This window comes from Genypterus blacodes, unplaced genomic scaffold, assembly GCF_046128005.1.
Source record: "Genypterus blacodes isolate CSIRO-AG114 ecotype Tasmania unplaced genomic scaffold, CSIRO-AGI_Gbla_v1 ptg000293l_1, whole genome shotgun sequence".
In the NCBI taxonomy this organism is placed as follows: Eukaryota; Metazoa; Chordata; class Actinopteri; order Ophidiiformes; family Ophidiidae; genus Genypterus; species Genypterus blacodes.
In genome coordinates, this window is record NW_027467084.1 from 55,001 (window position 1) to 70,536 (window position 15,536).

The 15,536-nt window shown below is 44.0% G+C and overlaps 1 protein-coding gene across 1 annotated transcript; it reads right to left on the bottom strand.

Moving 5' to 3' along the window:
• Window positions 1-349: 349 nt before the first annotated feature.
• Window positions 350-15,536, bottom strand: LOC142988100 (alpha-2-macroglobulin-like). The gene is made up of 36 exons (XM_076137125.1): window positions 15,429-15,536; window positions 15,011-15,191; window positions 14,605-14,761; window positions 14,256-14,308; window positions 13,542-13,562; window positions 12,281-12,446; window positions 12,104-12,188; window positions 11,430-11,580; window positions 11,225-11,339; window positions 11,024-11,133; window positions 10,774-10,938; window positions 9,949-10,173; window positions 9,538-9,601; window positions 8,792-8,937; window positions 8,468-8,617; window positions 8,106-8,252; window positions 7,921-8,011; window positions 7,656-7,818; window positions 7,165-7,390; window positions 6,784-6,910; window positions 6,140-6,261; window positions 5,997-6,048; window positions 5,824-5,907; window positions 5,320-5,496; window positions 5,000-5,075; window positions 4,532-4,688; window positions 4,056-4,133; window positions 3,688-3,850; window positions 3,417-3,604; window positions 2,865-3,077; window positions 2,315-2,442; window positions 2,150-2,240; window positions 1,996-2,064; window positions 1,805-1,910; window positions 978-1,019; window positions 350-634 (listed from the first exon to the last, which is right to left on the bottom strand). Exons 1-36 carry the CDS (start codon window positions 15,512-15,514, stop codon window positions 630-632), a joined length of 4,380 nt encoding a protein of 1,459 aa, XP_075993240.1. The 5' UTR covers window positions 15,515-15,536; the 3' UTR covers window positions 350-629.

The window sequence follows — 15,536 nt, forward strand, 5'->3', positions numbered from 1 at the left end:
ACTGCACCACGCGCGCACACACACACACACACACACACACACACACACACACACACACACACACACACACACACAGACAGAGACACACACGCACACACACACACACACACACACACACACACACACACACACAGACAGAGACACACACGCGCACACACACACACACACACACACACACACACACACACACACACACACACACACACACACACACACACACACCTTCAATTAAGCAGGTTTGCCAGGCCGGTGGTCATTTAGGTTGAGGGTCAGGTGTCAGTGGTCGTGCACACAGTAAAAGTGATTGAAGATCAGGTTTATGTGGGAACAACAAATAAGGACAAAGAGGTTTCAGTTCAAATCAGTTTATAATTTCCAGATTCACAGAACAGCAGCTTGTGTGTGAGGACTTCAGCAAGCAGGGTGTCAATCATTCTGTACTGCCAACATATACAGTAAAATGCACAATACAATGGAGAGCCAAAGACACTCTGTGTGTGTGTGTGTGTGTGTGTGTGTGTGTGTGTGTGTGTGTGTATGTGTGTGTGTGTGTGTGTGTGTGTGTGTGTGTGTGTTCAGGTCTGATTGAATGTAGCTGGATGAGTGACAGGCTCACTGGGCTTTATGCTTCAGTCTGCAAAGGAAATACAAAATGTCAATCATTCACTCATAAGACCTCATGATCATAGTAAGTAACTTCATTTAAACACGTGAGTCTGGTTCAGTTTAAGGTCACACGTGTCTCTACATGTATATACACACACACACACACACACAGACACAGCTGGGATCAAAACAACATCAATACATTTCATTCAAACTGACTTCAGTGATTAGCATCCATCATTCCTTATTTAATATGAACTATATTTATTAGAATATAATGATGATGATGATGATACTTGTGTTCTTCCTCTTAAGACTTATATACTATAGGGTGTTTGTAGTTGTTGTGTTGTTGTCCTGTGTGTTCTTACCTCTTGCACAGGGAAAGATGTATTCAGTCTCTGACTCATCACCTGAGAGGAAGAGAGAGAGAGAGAGAGAGAGAGAGAGAGAGAGAGAGAGAGAGAGAGAGAGAGAGAGAGAGAGAGAAAGAGAGAGAGAGAGAGAGAGCGTCACTCTACCACTGAACAATTAGGATGAGGGTTTCTGAAGAATAACGTTTATCTTGCTTCAAGTTGTTCCTTTATAAATTCTGATTCTACTTCACTTCAGTCACTGCTGATGGTTTTTGAAGAGAACAGCTGATTTGCAGTAAACAGATCAGTAACTTGACTTTACTGTAGACGCCTGTGTGTACAGCCCAATATCTCTGTCACAGCGTGTCTCATCGCTCTCTGCTGTCTAAGCAGTCAGGACCCGGACACTCTGAGCTGTTAAAGACATTCATATAAGGTTTGTGTTGACATTTTGCTATTGTGGATAAAGTGGATGTCATGGCATCTGCTGTCGTTTGGTCGGGAGACCAAAGTCAAGTCAAACAGTTTGTATACTCAAACAGAATTTCAGCATACACTGAATGAAAAGAAATGAGCTTGGAGGGTAGATGTGTGGAGCTGGGGCCTTCCTGCAGACATCTCTATGACTCTGAGGACCTGAGACCTGAGACCTGAGACCTGAGACCTTAACTGTACTGGGTAAAGTTACACTTTCATGCAATAAAGTAAACACATAAAAATACACATGGGCTTGTTTTGTAAAGGCAATGGACAAAGCACCAACTATTAAAGGTCTGTGCTCCTATGTGGTCTTTGGTCCCTGTACTCAGATGTGTGTGTAGAGTGGAGAGTGTGTGTTTTACTTGGCTGGTAGTAGTCGTAGATCTTGACCACGGCTGACTTCAGCTTTTGCACTGGGACCTCCTGCATGAGCTCTAGGCTGTGGTTGATGGCCATGCCAGTGGGTAACTGTGCAGAAACACAGAGGACACGATCAGAGACACACATGGACAGCAGCATCATCGTCATGCTCCCCTACTGGAATTCTTCTCACCTCCTGTATGTACATGAGAATATGGTCTTCCTTCTCTTCAACCCGATCCACCAGCAGAGCGCCTCTGAGCTGTGAGGTGATGATGATACTAGGTTATACCTTCATCATCACATCAGACTTTACCATTAAGCTGAAGGTTTCTGCAGTTACTCACTTTCCTCAAAGATTCTGGGACGGGGACGAATCCAGAGAGCAGTTTGATATCCAGAATCACCATGTTTGTAGTCTCCTCCTTACCCTCATATCTGTCAAGAGAACATACACACATCACATACACAACCTCACACCTGTGTGTGCTGTGACGTGGGTCAGTACTCACAGAGACTGGAGTCGCAGAGTGACTTTAGGTCTCACAGAGTCGGTGCTGTTGCAGTCGGCCGCTGGTTTCACCGTCACACTGAGAGTCGTCTTCTCAGCAGGAGTCGGGATGTTATAGCGCAGAGAAATCTAGCAAACAGAACAAACATTTGACTTTTACTATGTTTCTAAGTCCTATGGTTTGTAATGTAAGTAGGCAATAGTGAAAAGATCATAATCTGATTAAGCTGTCCAAGTCATTTCAGTATACATGCATCTTTGTGTGTACTTCTTATTTTAAAGTAAAAATGTATATTGTAGATTTTGACTTATGTCATTTTAAATGACTTTGATCTTTGATTCAGTTGTATTTGATGATAGAGTTAAGTGTCAGGGTCAGGTTTATCTCTGTTACTGTTATTAAACCCTGGAGCAGAAAGTCCTCAGACCAGCTGACAAAAGGTTGAGACAGAGAAACACCAAAGCCACTAAACCCAGAGGGATTACTGCCACCTACTGGCTGGATACATGTATGAGCACAGAGGAGAGGCAGTACCACAGCGTCCACTCACCTGCATTGAAGCACACGTGTTGCCCTTCACCTCCATGTTGTACTTTCCTGTTGTTTCCTTCAGCATCTCCTCCTGGTAGAGCAGTTTGTTCCCCTGGTTTACCTCAAAGGTCAGCTGCTCACTGGGAGACTGGACTGTGACGGTGCTGGAACCATCTGGACTGAACACCAGAGTGGAGTAAAGGGCCAGAGCCTGAAGAGCCACCACTGTGTCCTAAAACACACACACACACACACACACACACACAAGCCAGTTTTGAAGTCTTTAAGCCAATTTGTATGCAAGTTGGAACAACAACAATAACAATAAGTTTTCCGTCCATGCACTCAGCAGTGTTTACGTGTGTTTGTGTGTTTACGTGTGTTTATGTGTGGTTACATGTGTTCACGTGTTTTTACGTGTGTTTATGTGTGTATATGTGTGTTTACGTGTGTTCACGTGTGTTTATGTGTGTATTTGTGTGTTTACGTGTTTCATGGTTCCCTCGAGAATTTGTGCTCAAGTATTTGGCCAAGATGTCCTCCGCCCCACATGGAGGCTTGTGGGTCGTACCTGTGTGGAGGAGAAGCCTCCATAATAGTTCTGCTGGTTGGACAGCCACCTGACGATGCCCCCGCCGTAGCCCAGGTCTTCAGCTGTAGGGGAGGCGCCCAGTTTGGCCAACAGCACATAAGAGCTGATCTCCACAGACAGAGAGGCGGATGTTTCTGAGGCAGTTTGAGTCCAGTGGAGGAAACCCCCTGAAACAGGAACCAACAACAACAATGAGAGCTGAACTAAGAGAGAGCAGAACAATTCAAAGTTATTGAAGGTAATGGGTCACCTTGTTGAATGGAAACCTTTTCTAAGCGCCCCAGAAGTTCAGCACGGGCCGGCATGTCTCCTGCCAGGGTGAAGACGTACGCCAGCAGAGCCGTAGTGTAGGTGTTAGTAAGGTTACTCAGGGACTCCTTCAGGCAGGACAAGCTGTGCTTCACCACATCATCCTAAAGGAAAACACACAGATTTGATCAAAGAGTTACAGTAAAAAAACATTACAGACTACAAAAGAATCCAAAACCCTGCAGGCCAAGCAGGCGGAATGAAGTCCTGCAAAAAAGCTACAACATTTCTAACCTCTGACCTTACGGCATGTTGTTGTGTAGGTGGGAGTGCAGCACTTGTACTTTAAAGAGTAAAGACCATACTTACATTTACTGCTGATGAATTAATCTCCAGGAAAGCAGCAGTGATGTAAGCAGAGAGAGTGACTTCATCAGACACGCCCCCCTGAGGAACAGGAAGCAGTACACTGATCTTTAGATCTTTAAACATCCATCCAGCCTTCATGTGGCTGTGGGGATAAACATGCCTCTTCATGCTAAAACAAGACAGATCATGGATTAACTTCTAAACGTTTGGCTCTTAGTCTTAGTCCCAACATTGTCTCAGCAGGTGCTGTCAGAGGAAACCTGGCTCTCCACTGCATGCACTACTCACAGCCTGATCCCCATTGATTCATGATTCATTAAACCGACCTACTTGGTGGCCCCAGGAATCCTTTTCCTCGCTCGCCAGACAAACAAAAATCACAAAAACAAAGACAGTTCTTCCTCCCAGAGCTGTGAGGAAGACTGCATGGACCCTCCCAGGCTTTTGGTATTAGCCATGACAACATTTCATGATACCTTCATTCTGTTGTTGAAGAGCTTCCCTGACTGTTCAAAACAGCCATTTGGTTGTTGTTTCCCCTCCAGCCAAGTCTTTGTCTCTTCAATGTTTGATGGGTCGATGTAGACGAAAGACTGAGCTTTGACAAAGGACCTCAAGACAAAAGCCGTGAGCCTGAGGACAGATTACACAATGTGAGACAGGCAGTGAAGAAATGAAAAGGACATTAAAAACAACTTCATGTCTGCACACCGTCACCATAGTAGAATTTAGTTAAAGCTCAAGCTGGTTGATCACAGATCAATGTGATCTGTGATCAACCAGCTTGAGCGAGTGAACAAAAGCTATCAAAGACCCAGATGACCAGAAACCTGCATGGACGCAGACATCAGTGTGTCTCCGTGTGTGTGTGTGTGTGTGTGTGTGTGTGTGTGTGTGTGTGTGTGTGTGTGTGTGTGTGTGTGTGTGTGTGGTGATTCTCTCACCATGTGTTGCCGTCTCCTGTACCAAATGTGCTGTAAGCACCGTTGCTGTGTTTGTAGTTCAGCTGCCTCTGGTAGCCTGTGTGACAAGAAACACAAGGATCACTTCACATTGGGAGAAGCATCCAGAGGACAAAGTATCACAGCCATTACAACAGCAACTATTAGGACTGTGACTAATTCTGCTACTGCTGCTTCTGCTGCACACAGCTGATCTCACTGTCAAACACAGAGATGTTCCATCAAAGTGAACTTTGACCAGTCATGATCTATGATTCAGGGCTGAATCCCTTGATTGACACATAACGCTAACTGAGTCTCACCACTGGTCAGGAAGTTGAAAGCCTTTTTCTTGATGGCTGTGCTCAGCTGCTGTGTGTGTTTCAGGTATTGCAGGATGTAGATGTTGGGGGCCAGCAGAGCCATGTTCTGCTCCCCACATCCGTATGGCATCCTCAGCAATCCATCCAGGTTCTTCAGGGCCCGGCCCAGGATGTCACCTATGGAGAAACACACAGGGTAAGCACCTAAGCCAGGCTGGGGTGTGTTATTCATGCACACACACCTGCTGCAATGTGTGTAAGGTGTGAAGAGTATGAGGGAAATACAAACATGAAGGTTCTTAACTTTTACTACTCTAAGTGTCAAACTGGGTTAAAGTTGACACAAACATGTCTCCTGCTGGGGTGAGTGTGAGGGAAAGTGTAAGTTAAGTGTGTTGCATGAAGGAGTAATCATAAAACAACAAGAAAAGCAGAACCAAAATGGTAAAATAGCTACTTTAGCTCCCTGCTTCACAAGATATTCTTTCATCTTTAAAACTTTACCAAGGACCGACACAGACGCAACAGCAGATCCAAGGATCACGTTCTCAGGGAGCTGGACCTCTACTTCCTCTGACAAAGCCCCTCCTGGGTTCAGCAAAAACAGGTGGAGGTCAGTGCAATGATAATCATGTAATGAGGGTCATGGCTCGCTGATTACTAGAGCACAGACTGACCTTTAGGACAGAGCAGCAGGTTATAGGCCTTTGTCACCTCAGTTCCTTCAGCCTGAGAGGTAGAAACACATTCATTTCATTTAATAATCAAAAGCAAACAGGATGGTAGTTGTGTCCTAACCTTCCTGTATGAAGTTACCTACCTTCACTATGAGCGGGCGTGTGACCTTGTCAATTTGACCTCTTTCTGGCACACTCACTATCTCATTGTCACACGAAGCATGAGAAGCCACAGCCTCAGCGCTCACAGACACGTCCACAGCACCTGAAACACATCAACAACCATCTGAAACACACCAACAACCATCTGAAACACATCAACAACCAGCTGAAACACATCAACAACCAGCTGAAACACATCAACAACCATCTGAAACACATCAACAACCAGCTGAAACACATCAACAACCAGCTGAAACACATCAACAACCATCTGAAACACATCAACAACCAGCTGAAACACATCAACAACCAGCCGAAACACATCAACAACCATCTGAAACACATCAACAACCAGCTGAAACACATCAACAACTAGCTGAAACAAGTCAACAACCAGCTGAAACACAGAGAGAAAGAGCGAGCAGCCTAAAGGCACTGAAGGTGATGAGGAGAACACAATAGACTTTGTGTATAAGGAGCTGCTAAGCCCTTCAGATGCTTTCCTCCAGTCTGAAAATGACACAATGTTGAGTAATATGAGGAGGAACAAACACACACACACTCACAGCTACACTGAAAGTGCTTCTGATGTTCCCATACTCTTAATAATCTGACATCATCTCACCTAAGCTGGTGGGGCTCATGGTCCAGCTGAGAGTTTTGCGTTCATTGGCACACAGACAGGATGTGTACAGGTCCCCAGACAGGGGGGTCAGGGTGTAATCAAGGGAGGGGGCAGCAGTCACCGTCACCTGTGCAACAAACACACACACACACACACACATGCACAATGATATATAACTACTTATAGAAAATAATGGCAATTCATTACTAAACATGTATCCTGCAAAAGCACAATCTAAGGGTTCAACTGAATACTTCAGGAAGGAGAAGAATGTTTGAATATAAATATAAATATAAAACTACATTATTACACAATGACACTATGTCTTTGTTGCAGTTGGGACTTGACTTGTTTTATTATGAATGCAAACACATTGATCACCATGATGCAGCTGGACATGTAGTTGAAGACGGTTGCTTTCAGTTCAAACTGCTCCCCCCGGACGATGGAGTATGGCAGGGTGAGCTGGAGGAAGAAGTGCTGGAACACTTTGAGCTCTTTTCGAGGAGCCAAGCCGAAACCTTGAGAGGACAAGCAGAAAGCCTCCGTCTCCCAGGTGGTGATGGTGTCTGGGACCTTGAGAGCCACATCCTTCACTCCAGTGGCACTGATTCACACAGAGGCACACACAGTTGTTCAAGAAAAACAACATAGGTCAATAAGTTTACCGCATTTTTGTGCTTCTCTCATGACTTTCACTTCCATTGCAACTTCAATGAACTAAACAGAGTTTCTTGTTCCAAAGCTGCAGCATACAGAGCACGGAGCATTTCAAAGTCATAGACATGAACATTTATGCAGGTTTTTTTCCCCTAAACACCCAAAGATGTGTAAGCTTTAAAAAAACATCAATTAGAGAGAAAGGAGCTCACCCAACTTCCACCAGGTCCCATATCCATGTCTCAGGGAAGAAAGTGCGGACTGTCATCATTGGTGGAAGAGCGTTGGGTGGTGCGCCAGGTGCAGCAGCCATACCAACACGCGCCACGGAATGTACTTGAGATTCAGACATGTATTCCACTCCAAATCTATGATCTGAAGCAGCCGGACATCAGTGACACAATGAAGCTTTCTCATTTTCTGTTCCAAACATATTCAGCTTGGTTGACTTCATAAAGGTATAGAAAGAGGTCTCACGGTAGCGGCTGTAGTGATATTCTCTTCCCCTGAATTTCACACATGAAGGGACTCTGATGAATAAATTTGTTGCGATCTTCAGCCCCACATTCTAGACAAACCAACAACATATGATGATGTCACTGCCGAGTGGGAGCCATATTCACTGTCAGCTAATAATTTAGGAATTTGTCCATTAAAAGTACCTGGAAAACTGTAAAAGCATCGTCTTTGTCTCCGTGTCCAGGGTACGGCATGATGTACCTTCTTGTCCTCACAGGCAAGCATGATACAGGATCTTCAGCCTCATATGGAATAAAGGTGTGTTTTGTGACGGGCAACAGATTGAATACCTGCAGAGAAACATCATCATTAAGAATCATTGAGTGTGGCCTTTGTAATTTTGAAAAGTAAAGAGAGAGAGAGAGAGAGAGAGAGAGAAATAGTCTGGTGGCCAGTGACACTCACTGTGGCCGTACATGGCTAGTTTAGTTTATATTCAGTATTCCTCTAATTGGGCAGAAGAGTAACTCAAAGTAAATAAGGGATGCGTTCTGTGCTAAGTCACCTTGTCTGCATCCAGAGTTTGGCCAGGCGCCTTGATGAGGACGCTTTTGTCCACAGCACTCACACCACACAGAGAATTTGGGTGGGCCGTCACCTTCAGGGTGTTTTCCTCTCCAGGCATGGCTGAGGATGGAGAGAAGTCCACAGAGACCTGACACACACACACACACACACACACGCACACGCACACGCACACGCACACACGCACACACACACACACACACACACACACACACACACACACAAACTCGCTCATATCTGTTTTCTGGGTGTAAGTCTGAATGTTCAAGCCTCTCCCTGTATCACCCCGCAGTCTCACACTGACCTTGTGACTGAAGCATTTCTCTGTGGAGAAGTCGGCACTGTGGGCAATCACAGTGTGACTGGGGAGGACTGCATAAGCCACAACCTGGAACTCTGGTGCCAGATCTGGAGTCACGATAAGCTTGAAGGAGACCTCACCCTCCGTCACTGAAACAAAACCAATATTATGGTCAAAGCTCTAATAAGCAGTCACAAAGGCACTATTTAAAGTATTGACCTACAATGGGATGAATACTGTGTAACTTAGCCTTGGTTAATCCATAGGTTTGTGTCACACACTATATAATGATATTGTGCACATTTATTGCAATGCTGGTGACGGACAGAACCGAGCCCCTTGGACACTACAGCAGAAAGAAGGTCTGTCCAACATGTCCACTGATAGATCCGCTGTGAGCCCTCTGCTCTCCAGCCTGTGTGTCTGACTGCAGGATTGGCGTTAGGAGTGGTAGTCGAGTCTCCAGCATCCTCAGCTGCCAACAATCACATAATCTGCCGTTCTCCTCTTAACCCCGGCCCAAACTCCCAGAATTGTAAATTGGTCCTGTCCCTTTCAGCACTGCTGCTGCTGCTACCTGCTTGTTCAGTCTATTCAGAAAGTTGGTCACACACACTAGCAGCTAGCCGTGCCACACCTGTAGAGCCCAAGTGTACTATTGAGACATTGAAAGTTGCTGTATTGGTTATAAATGAATGATTTTGGTGGCCAAATATTTTATTGCAAGTTTGAAAGAAGCGGCCACCCACCTGGTTCACCATCCACTTGAACTGTTTCATGTCCCTGCATTACAACGGCCCCTCTGGATAAGAGCTGAAGAATTTAAGAAACAGAAGCAAAATATAGGTCAGATCACTACGGAACCTTATTAACAGCATATTCATCTCTGTCTCTGCTCAGCCTGGAGTCATTGGTACATGTTTAGGAGGATATCTGCACTTATAAGTATTCATACTTATAAACACAATTGTTCTACCTTTGCCCCAATATACCTAAAATTAACTTTTACTTCATCACTTTTTGCAACTGTAGCTTGTCACTTAGCTTATAGATCTTAATTGAAACCTGTGTTTCCTCATAGAAGATAGACAGGTCGTCCAAATTCAGAGACAGGGAAAGAGCACAGCTCCCAAATCAAGATGAGAGATCCCAGAACTCACCAGGTACATCAGAGGCACGGGGCCCTCAACCTCTCCAACCACAGTGAACTTGATGGAGACAGTCTCTTCTCCCCCACAGGGAAGTGCTTTGTCCTTCTGGTTGACCACCAGCTGGCTGGCTGTTTTCACATCAGGGGAAGGAGGTTGTGCTAAGGACATCTGGTGAGTCGCAGTCTCAACGTATGGCTCTCTATATGTGTGGTCCAAGCTTTGTGAGAGGCTCGCCTGGATCGTAGAGAAGAAGAGAAGAGACACGGGAACAGAGGAAACGTGTCAATAAGAGCAAGTCATCATTCTCTATAAACTTCTGCTCCTGGTACCTTTCAGCCTTTACCTCGGCACACAACGACCAGTCAGTTCAGCCAGTGTATGTTATCATTACACTGTGTTCCTTTGGCCTCACATGTGTTAGGAATCATTGCATTTCATTTAGGGTTAGGGTTAGGAAGCCTGTTCAGTTGATTAGCCAGTTTATTTAAATTGTTGAGTTTTGATGTGGTCTCACAAACATTCAGCTGCTTCACTTTTCCACCATCACTCAGTCTCACACACTCCATTAGCTTTGACAGCAGAAGAAGCAGAATACAGTGTAGCTGATCGTTAAGGTGCATCTGCAGGAGACATCAGAGCACTAACTAATGTAAGGGAGGCAACGATTGAGAGTCAACCACAGTATACATTACTTACCCGTAAGATTCAATTCCCTATTGAAGCTAAACAGACTAAACAGAGAGTGCTTAGTTTGTTGGAATCTCTCTGTGACGGCAAAGACATGGACTGAAAATGGATGATGCAGACATCATTTTGGCAATGTGCTTTCCTTACCCCGAGGCGGATGGTCTTGTGATCAGCTGTATCTAAGGAGAAGGAAGCGACGCCTTCGCAATCTGTGGTAAGGTTCTGCAGGACACGTGCATTCCACCTTTCACCCTCCATCAGGTAGACTAAGGTGTTGGCTATGGGTGTATCGTTGTAATGAAATGCATTAACCTGATGGAAGCACAAATTGGTGTGAAACCCACATGGCTACAGCAGTACTTTGTGACAAAGACTGTAATCTACATTTTGTACTTACTCTTCCTGTCACGTTTGATCCTTCCTGATAAACCGTTGGGATGTCAACAAAGGAAAGCTTTCCAACAACATAGGAGATGGATATTGTCTTAAATTGCCCGTGTATTGTACCTGTATGATAGAACATCATGTTATATCTTATTATCTTATATTGAATCTTACCGTCTATCTAAATCAATATGAACCAAAGTCAAAGACTTGCCTGTGCCGTCCTCTTCCACCTTGGCTGCGAAGTGCAGTGTATCCTGCAGGAGCTTTTGGCCTTTTGTGAAGGCAGACATCTGAAAGGTAAATGTGGCACAGCCCTTCATGTCCGCCTACAAAGAAAATAAAACAAACTGTTAATTTGCACATACAAAAATGAGAGTGTATTTTCATGAGTGAGAACACATCTGTATCATCTGTACCGGCTTGGTCTCTTTGTGACACAGAGGAGTGAACTCAGGAATGCCCTCTGGGTGCTCAGGGGTCACTAATATGGCATTTCCAATGTGATCTCTCAGAGGTCGGCAGGCATTCACCTCCACACTGCCTGGTACAGGCTGTCCATATGTATATCTAATTACATCAAAACATACATGATAGGTTATTACATTGTAGACCGTGTTCATCTGCATCACACTGTCATGTGACCTGATGTGATCCTCCCACTGTGGCAGGCAGATCTCTAACATAAGTCCAGTATTTGATTCACTGCTTCATTCTGCTGTGGTGAATGACTGTATACAATCACGTTAACTGCTAGTGCAGCTGTGGGACACTTTATCCATTCAAATCGTGATGGAAGGTTGTATTATTGATTTTCTGCATTGTGTTTTCTATGAGAAACCAGGAGTCGTCTCAAACTATGGACTGAAACCATCTGATCTGAGTTGAAGAAAGTCACAAGATTTTGTCTGACTTCTTTGTCGTCAGACATTTTAGAATGTCAGTCCTGAACTCTGGACCATGACAACATGACGACAGCTGCAGACAGACAGGAGCACGACACCGGTCTGCCCTTTAGCACAGCAACAAGTCATCAGGCAGCACATGGAAAAGGTCTGCAGGTTAACATTGTGGGAAAAGTTCCTTGACTTACTTTGCACACACTTCAACTTCGATGTCATCTTGTGCAATGCTTATTTCATCCTTGGCAGTTATTTTTACATCAAATTTAGGTAGGACTGGGGATAAAGAATTGTTGTTATTATACTTTAATCATTACAGACTGCAGAAGAATCCTCAATATGCAGATATGTATGCAGATACAACTTACCGTATTTCTCAACCTTAAAGCTGTGATATATTTTCCTTTCACCAATGGACACGATGACTTGGTACGTTCCTTCAGGTGCTTCAGAGTTCAATGAGTAAGAACGCTGAAATATCTTAGAGTTGGATGTGATGTTCACCCACTGTCCAATCCTGTTTCTGTTCACATCCTGTCAAACAGAGCAACGGTCCTCATTCATGTCTCAACAGTGAAGGCCACAGAGCAGTGAAGGCCACAGAGCAGCAGTGAAGGCCACAGAGCAGCAGTGAAGGCCACAGAGCAGCAGTGAAGGCCACAGAGCTGATACTCATTGATATGACTTTCTGGATGATAGCGTGTTTAACCCAAACATGCATGTTTCAGATGAGGCTTCTCTCATTTTACCATCACAAATCTGCGGTTGGTCTCATTAGTAATCAGCAGGATTTATCTGGTTACCACGGTAACACTGAGGAAACCCTGAGAAATGTGGCCTATATGAAATCAATCCTATGAATTTACTCTTTAAATCTCATTATGTAATAACTGGGATGAAAAAAATACTATTTTAACTCAAATGTAATGGAAGGGTTAAGACAAAAATGAGAACTCAACTAAATTTCGACTCAGAATAAAACATTGTGATAAGACAAAAATCTGATTTCATTTCCTTTTAGTGAGCGACTAAGACTAAAACTGGAACAGGATTCTGTGTTACAATTAACTTTGTAAGAATGTCACAAGTTACTTAGGAGTGTTTAGCTGTACAGAATTCAACATTAATACAGATATATATTTACAGATATATGTTTTTTGAATTTCTTCTTCTACTGCCAGATCAGACTAACTGGTTCAGCTGGATCCTTCTGAGTCATCGTGTGTTTTGCCAAATTATCATCAGTCATCATCTGATGACCTGCAGGCTAAAGTGGGAGCTTCAGTGTTCACACAGAAAAGGCTGCTGTATTATGCTTCAGCCTCAACATTGAGACAACACAAGACACTAAATAAGGAGTGAACATGTGTCCCCTCAGTGTGAATGAAGGGGCACGTGTCCCCTCAGTGTGCCCGGGCAGGATTCTGACTAATGATTGCAGATGTAACTGATATTATTTTGAGTGATTTTACCAAAGAGGCCCCATTGTTGGGTGGACAGAAATGAAAACCTTCGCCTTTTCTTTGATAACGTTTTGATTTATCCAGAGAGAACACTTTGGGATCATTGATTGATTCATTTTCTGTGGAATCACTTGTGTTTGTGTTGAAAACGTTCATACTTTCTTACCTGAACTTCGACGATGTTGTACTGCAAAAATAAAACAGAAAATAGATTTGTTAAATGTTTTTTTCCAGCAAAAGAATGGCATACAAAGCATTTGTTTATAAGCAATTGGTGTGCATTGGTGTCCGCGGGGCTTTGGGATAAGAGGCAACTTCAAGCTTTTACAAGGAAGTCCAGTTGGCTGAGAATGAACCTTCCATGGATACCAGAGCAGGAACCTTCACAGACATCTGAGCAGGAGAATGCCTTGGAGTGAGGAGGCAGTGGCCTGTCAATCATATACTGCCTTTCAAACAGAAGGCCAGAGGCAGCAGAGAATGTAGCTCACTCTGATGAATGACGCTTTCATTCATCATAATAAAGATATTTATATGATTATAAGAGGCTGCACAACCAGAACCCAGTGCCAGGAGTTCAGATCAGTTTATTACAGCATCAGCAAAACGTTTGAAGGCCTTCACCTCAACTCAGGCCAGTTTACTCAGAGGTCTCCTGCTTGTGTAATCGACCCCAGCGGCCACTGAGCTTTTCCTACAGACTGATTCAACACAAAGTGCACCCACATTGCATAACTGCTGTGCAGCTCTACTCTGCAGCTCTGTTGTGTTGGATTAGGGGGTCAATGTGCTTGAATGGGGCCAGTTCATGGGAGTTCTATCATAGAAGTGCATGACTGTGGTTTCTAGAGGAGGTCTAGAAGGCTGCACACATACTCACCAGCTCAGAGGCGGGTCTAAACTTAGTGTCCAGGCTAACCACTCGGAAATTCACTGCAAAGAGATGACATCAGGTTTGTTTTGTCCATCTTTAACAAAACTACCAGACTCATCAAAGTAACAATTTAGTTTCACTCAGACATGACATCAGCACTAACAAGCATACCATAGTAAGATACTGATGAATAATCTGTTATTGTTATATGTTATTGTCTCAGTTCCTCCATTTATGAGTCTGTACATCTGTCCTTCATGCTGAGGATCAATGTTCATATCTGTTACTGAGACCAAAACCAAACAGAAGGGCATTAAAGTGTGAATACTGCAACACATCCTCTCCTTTCAGTTACCTGTTTGCCCGGGGAGGTAAATGGGTTTATCTGTTTGGATGAAGGTCATTGGCTGGTACGCTTTGATCATCACTTTCCTGACCACTGTAGAGTGAAAGGTTTGACCTCTCACCTCCACCTTCAACTCCAGCACCGCTTGCTCCACAACTTCAGGAACCTGTGACAGTAGAAATACATTTAACTGACAAGTTAATATTTTGTTTTAGTGCAGAGCTACACTGAAAATCAAACATGTAAAAACATGCATGGCTCCACTGTGGGTCATAATGATAAGATAAGATAAGATAAGATAAGATAAAAGTTAATTATCCTGAGAGAAATGACTGAAATGTTGCAGTTTAAATCCAGGGGGCCAGTTTTTAGTATTCAAATGAGATTTTTGCAGTATAAATGAAGAAACTAAGACCTTAAACTGAACACAGTCATGAAAGTCGGTGTCAAAGCTCTTCTGGAAGAGGAGTGTGTTCATCTCTGGAGACACCAGAGTGACGCTCATGACCATAGTTTCATTGGGCTCCAGGAGACTCGTACAAAATTTGGTGTCCACTCCAGCTTCCAGAACTGCAGGAATGGCCACCATGTAGTGTCTACAACCACAGAAACACACACACACACACACACACACACACACACACACACACACACACACACACACACACACGCACACACACACACACACACACAAACCGATTTGGCATTGGGAGAAATTCAACAGAGTCATCACAAACATCATTCATGATTCATATGAAAGCTTAAGTTAGAAACTACAACCACAGCCACATCACACTACACACTTATTATTAGACATTAAAAGGTAAACTCACGGCTCTCCTGCCACCTGACCCACACACAGCCAGCTCAGGCAGCCAAACAGAGTCCATGTCCACATCTGAATCCCAGGAAGACCCATGACTGACTAGGATGTGCCTCAG

Bases quoted from the DNA above. Each gene is read 5' to 3' on its own strand.
- LOC142988100 (XM_076137125.1), bottom strand. From the start codon at position 15,514: ATGGGTCTTCCTGGGATTCAGATGTGGACATGGACTCTGTTTGGCTGC. The intron at 14,309-14,604 runs GTAACTGAAAGG...ATCTCTTTGCAG, and splicing joins TTACCTCCCCGGGCAAACAG to TGAATTTCCGAGTGGTTAGC. The intron at 3,605-3,687 runs GTGACCCATTAC...TTCCTGTTTCAG, and splicing joins AAAGGTTTCCATTCAACAAG to GGGGTTTCCTCCACTGGACT.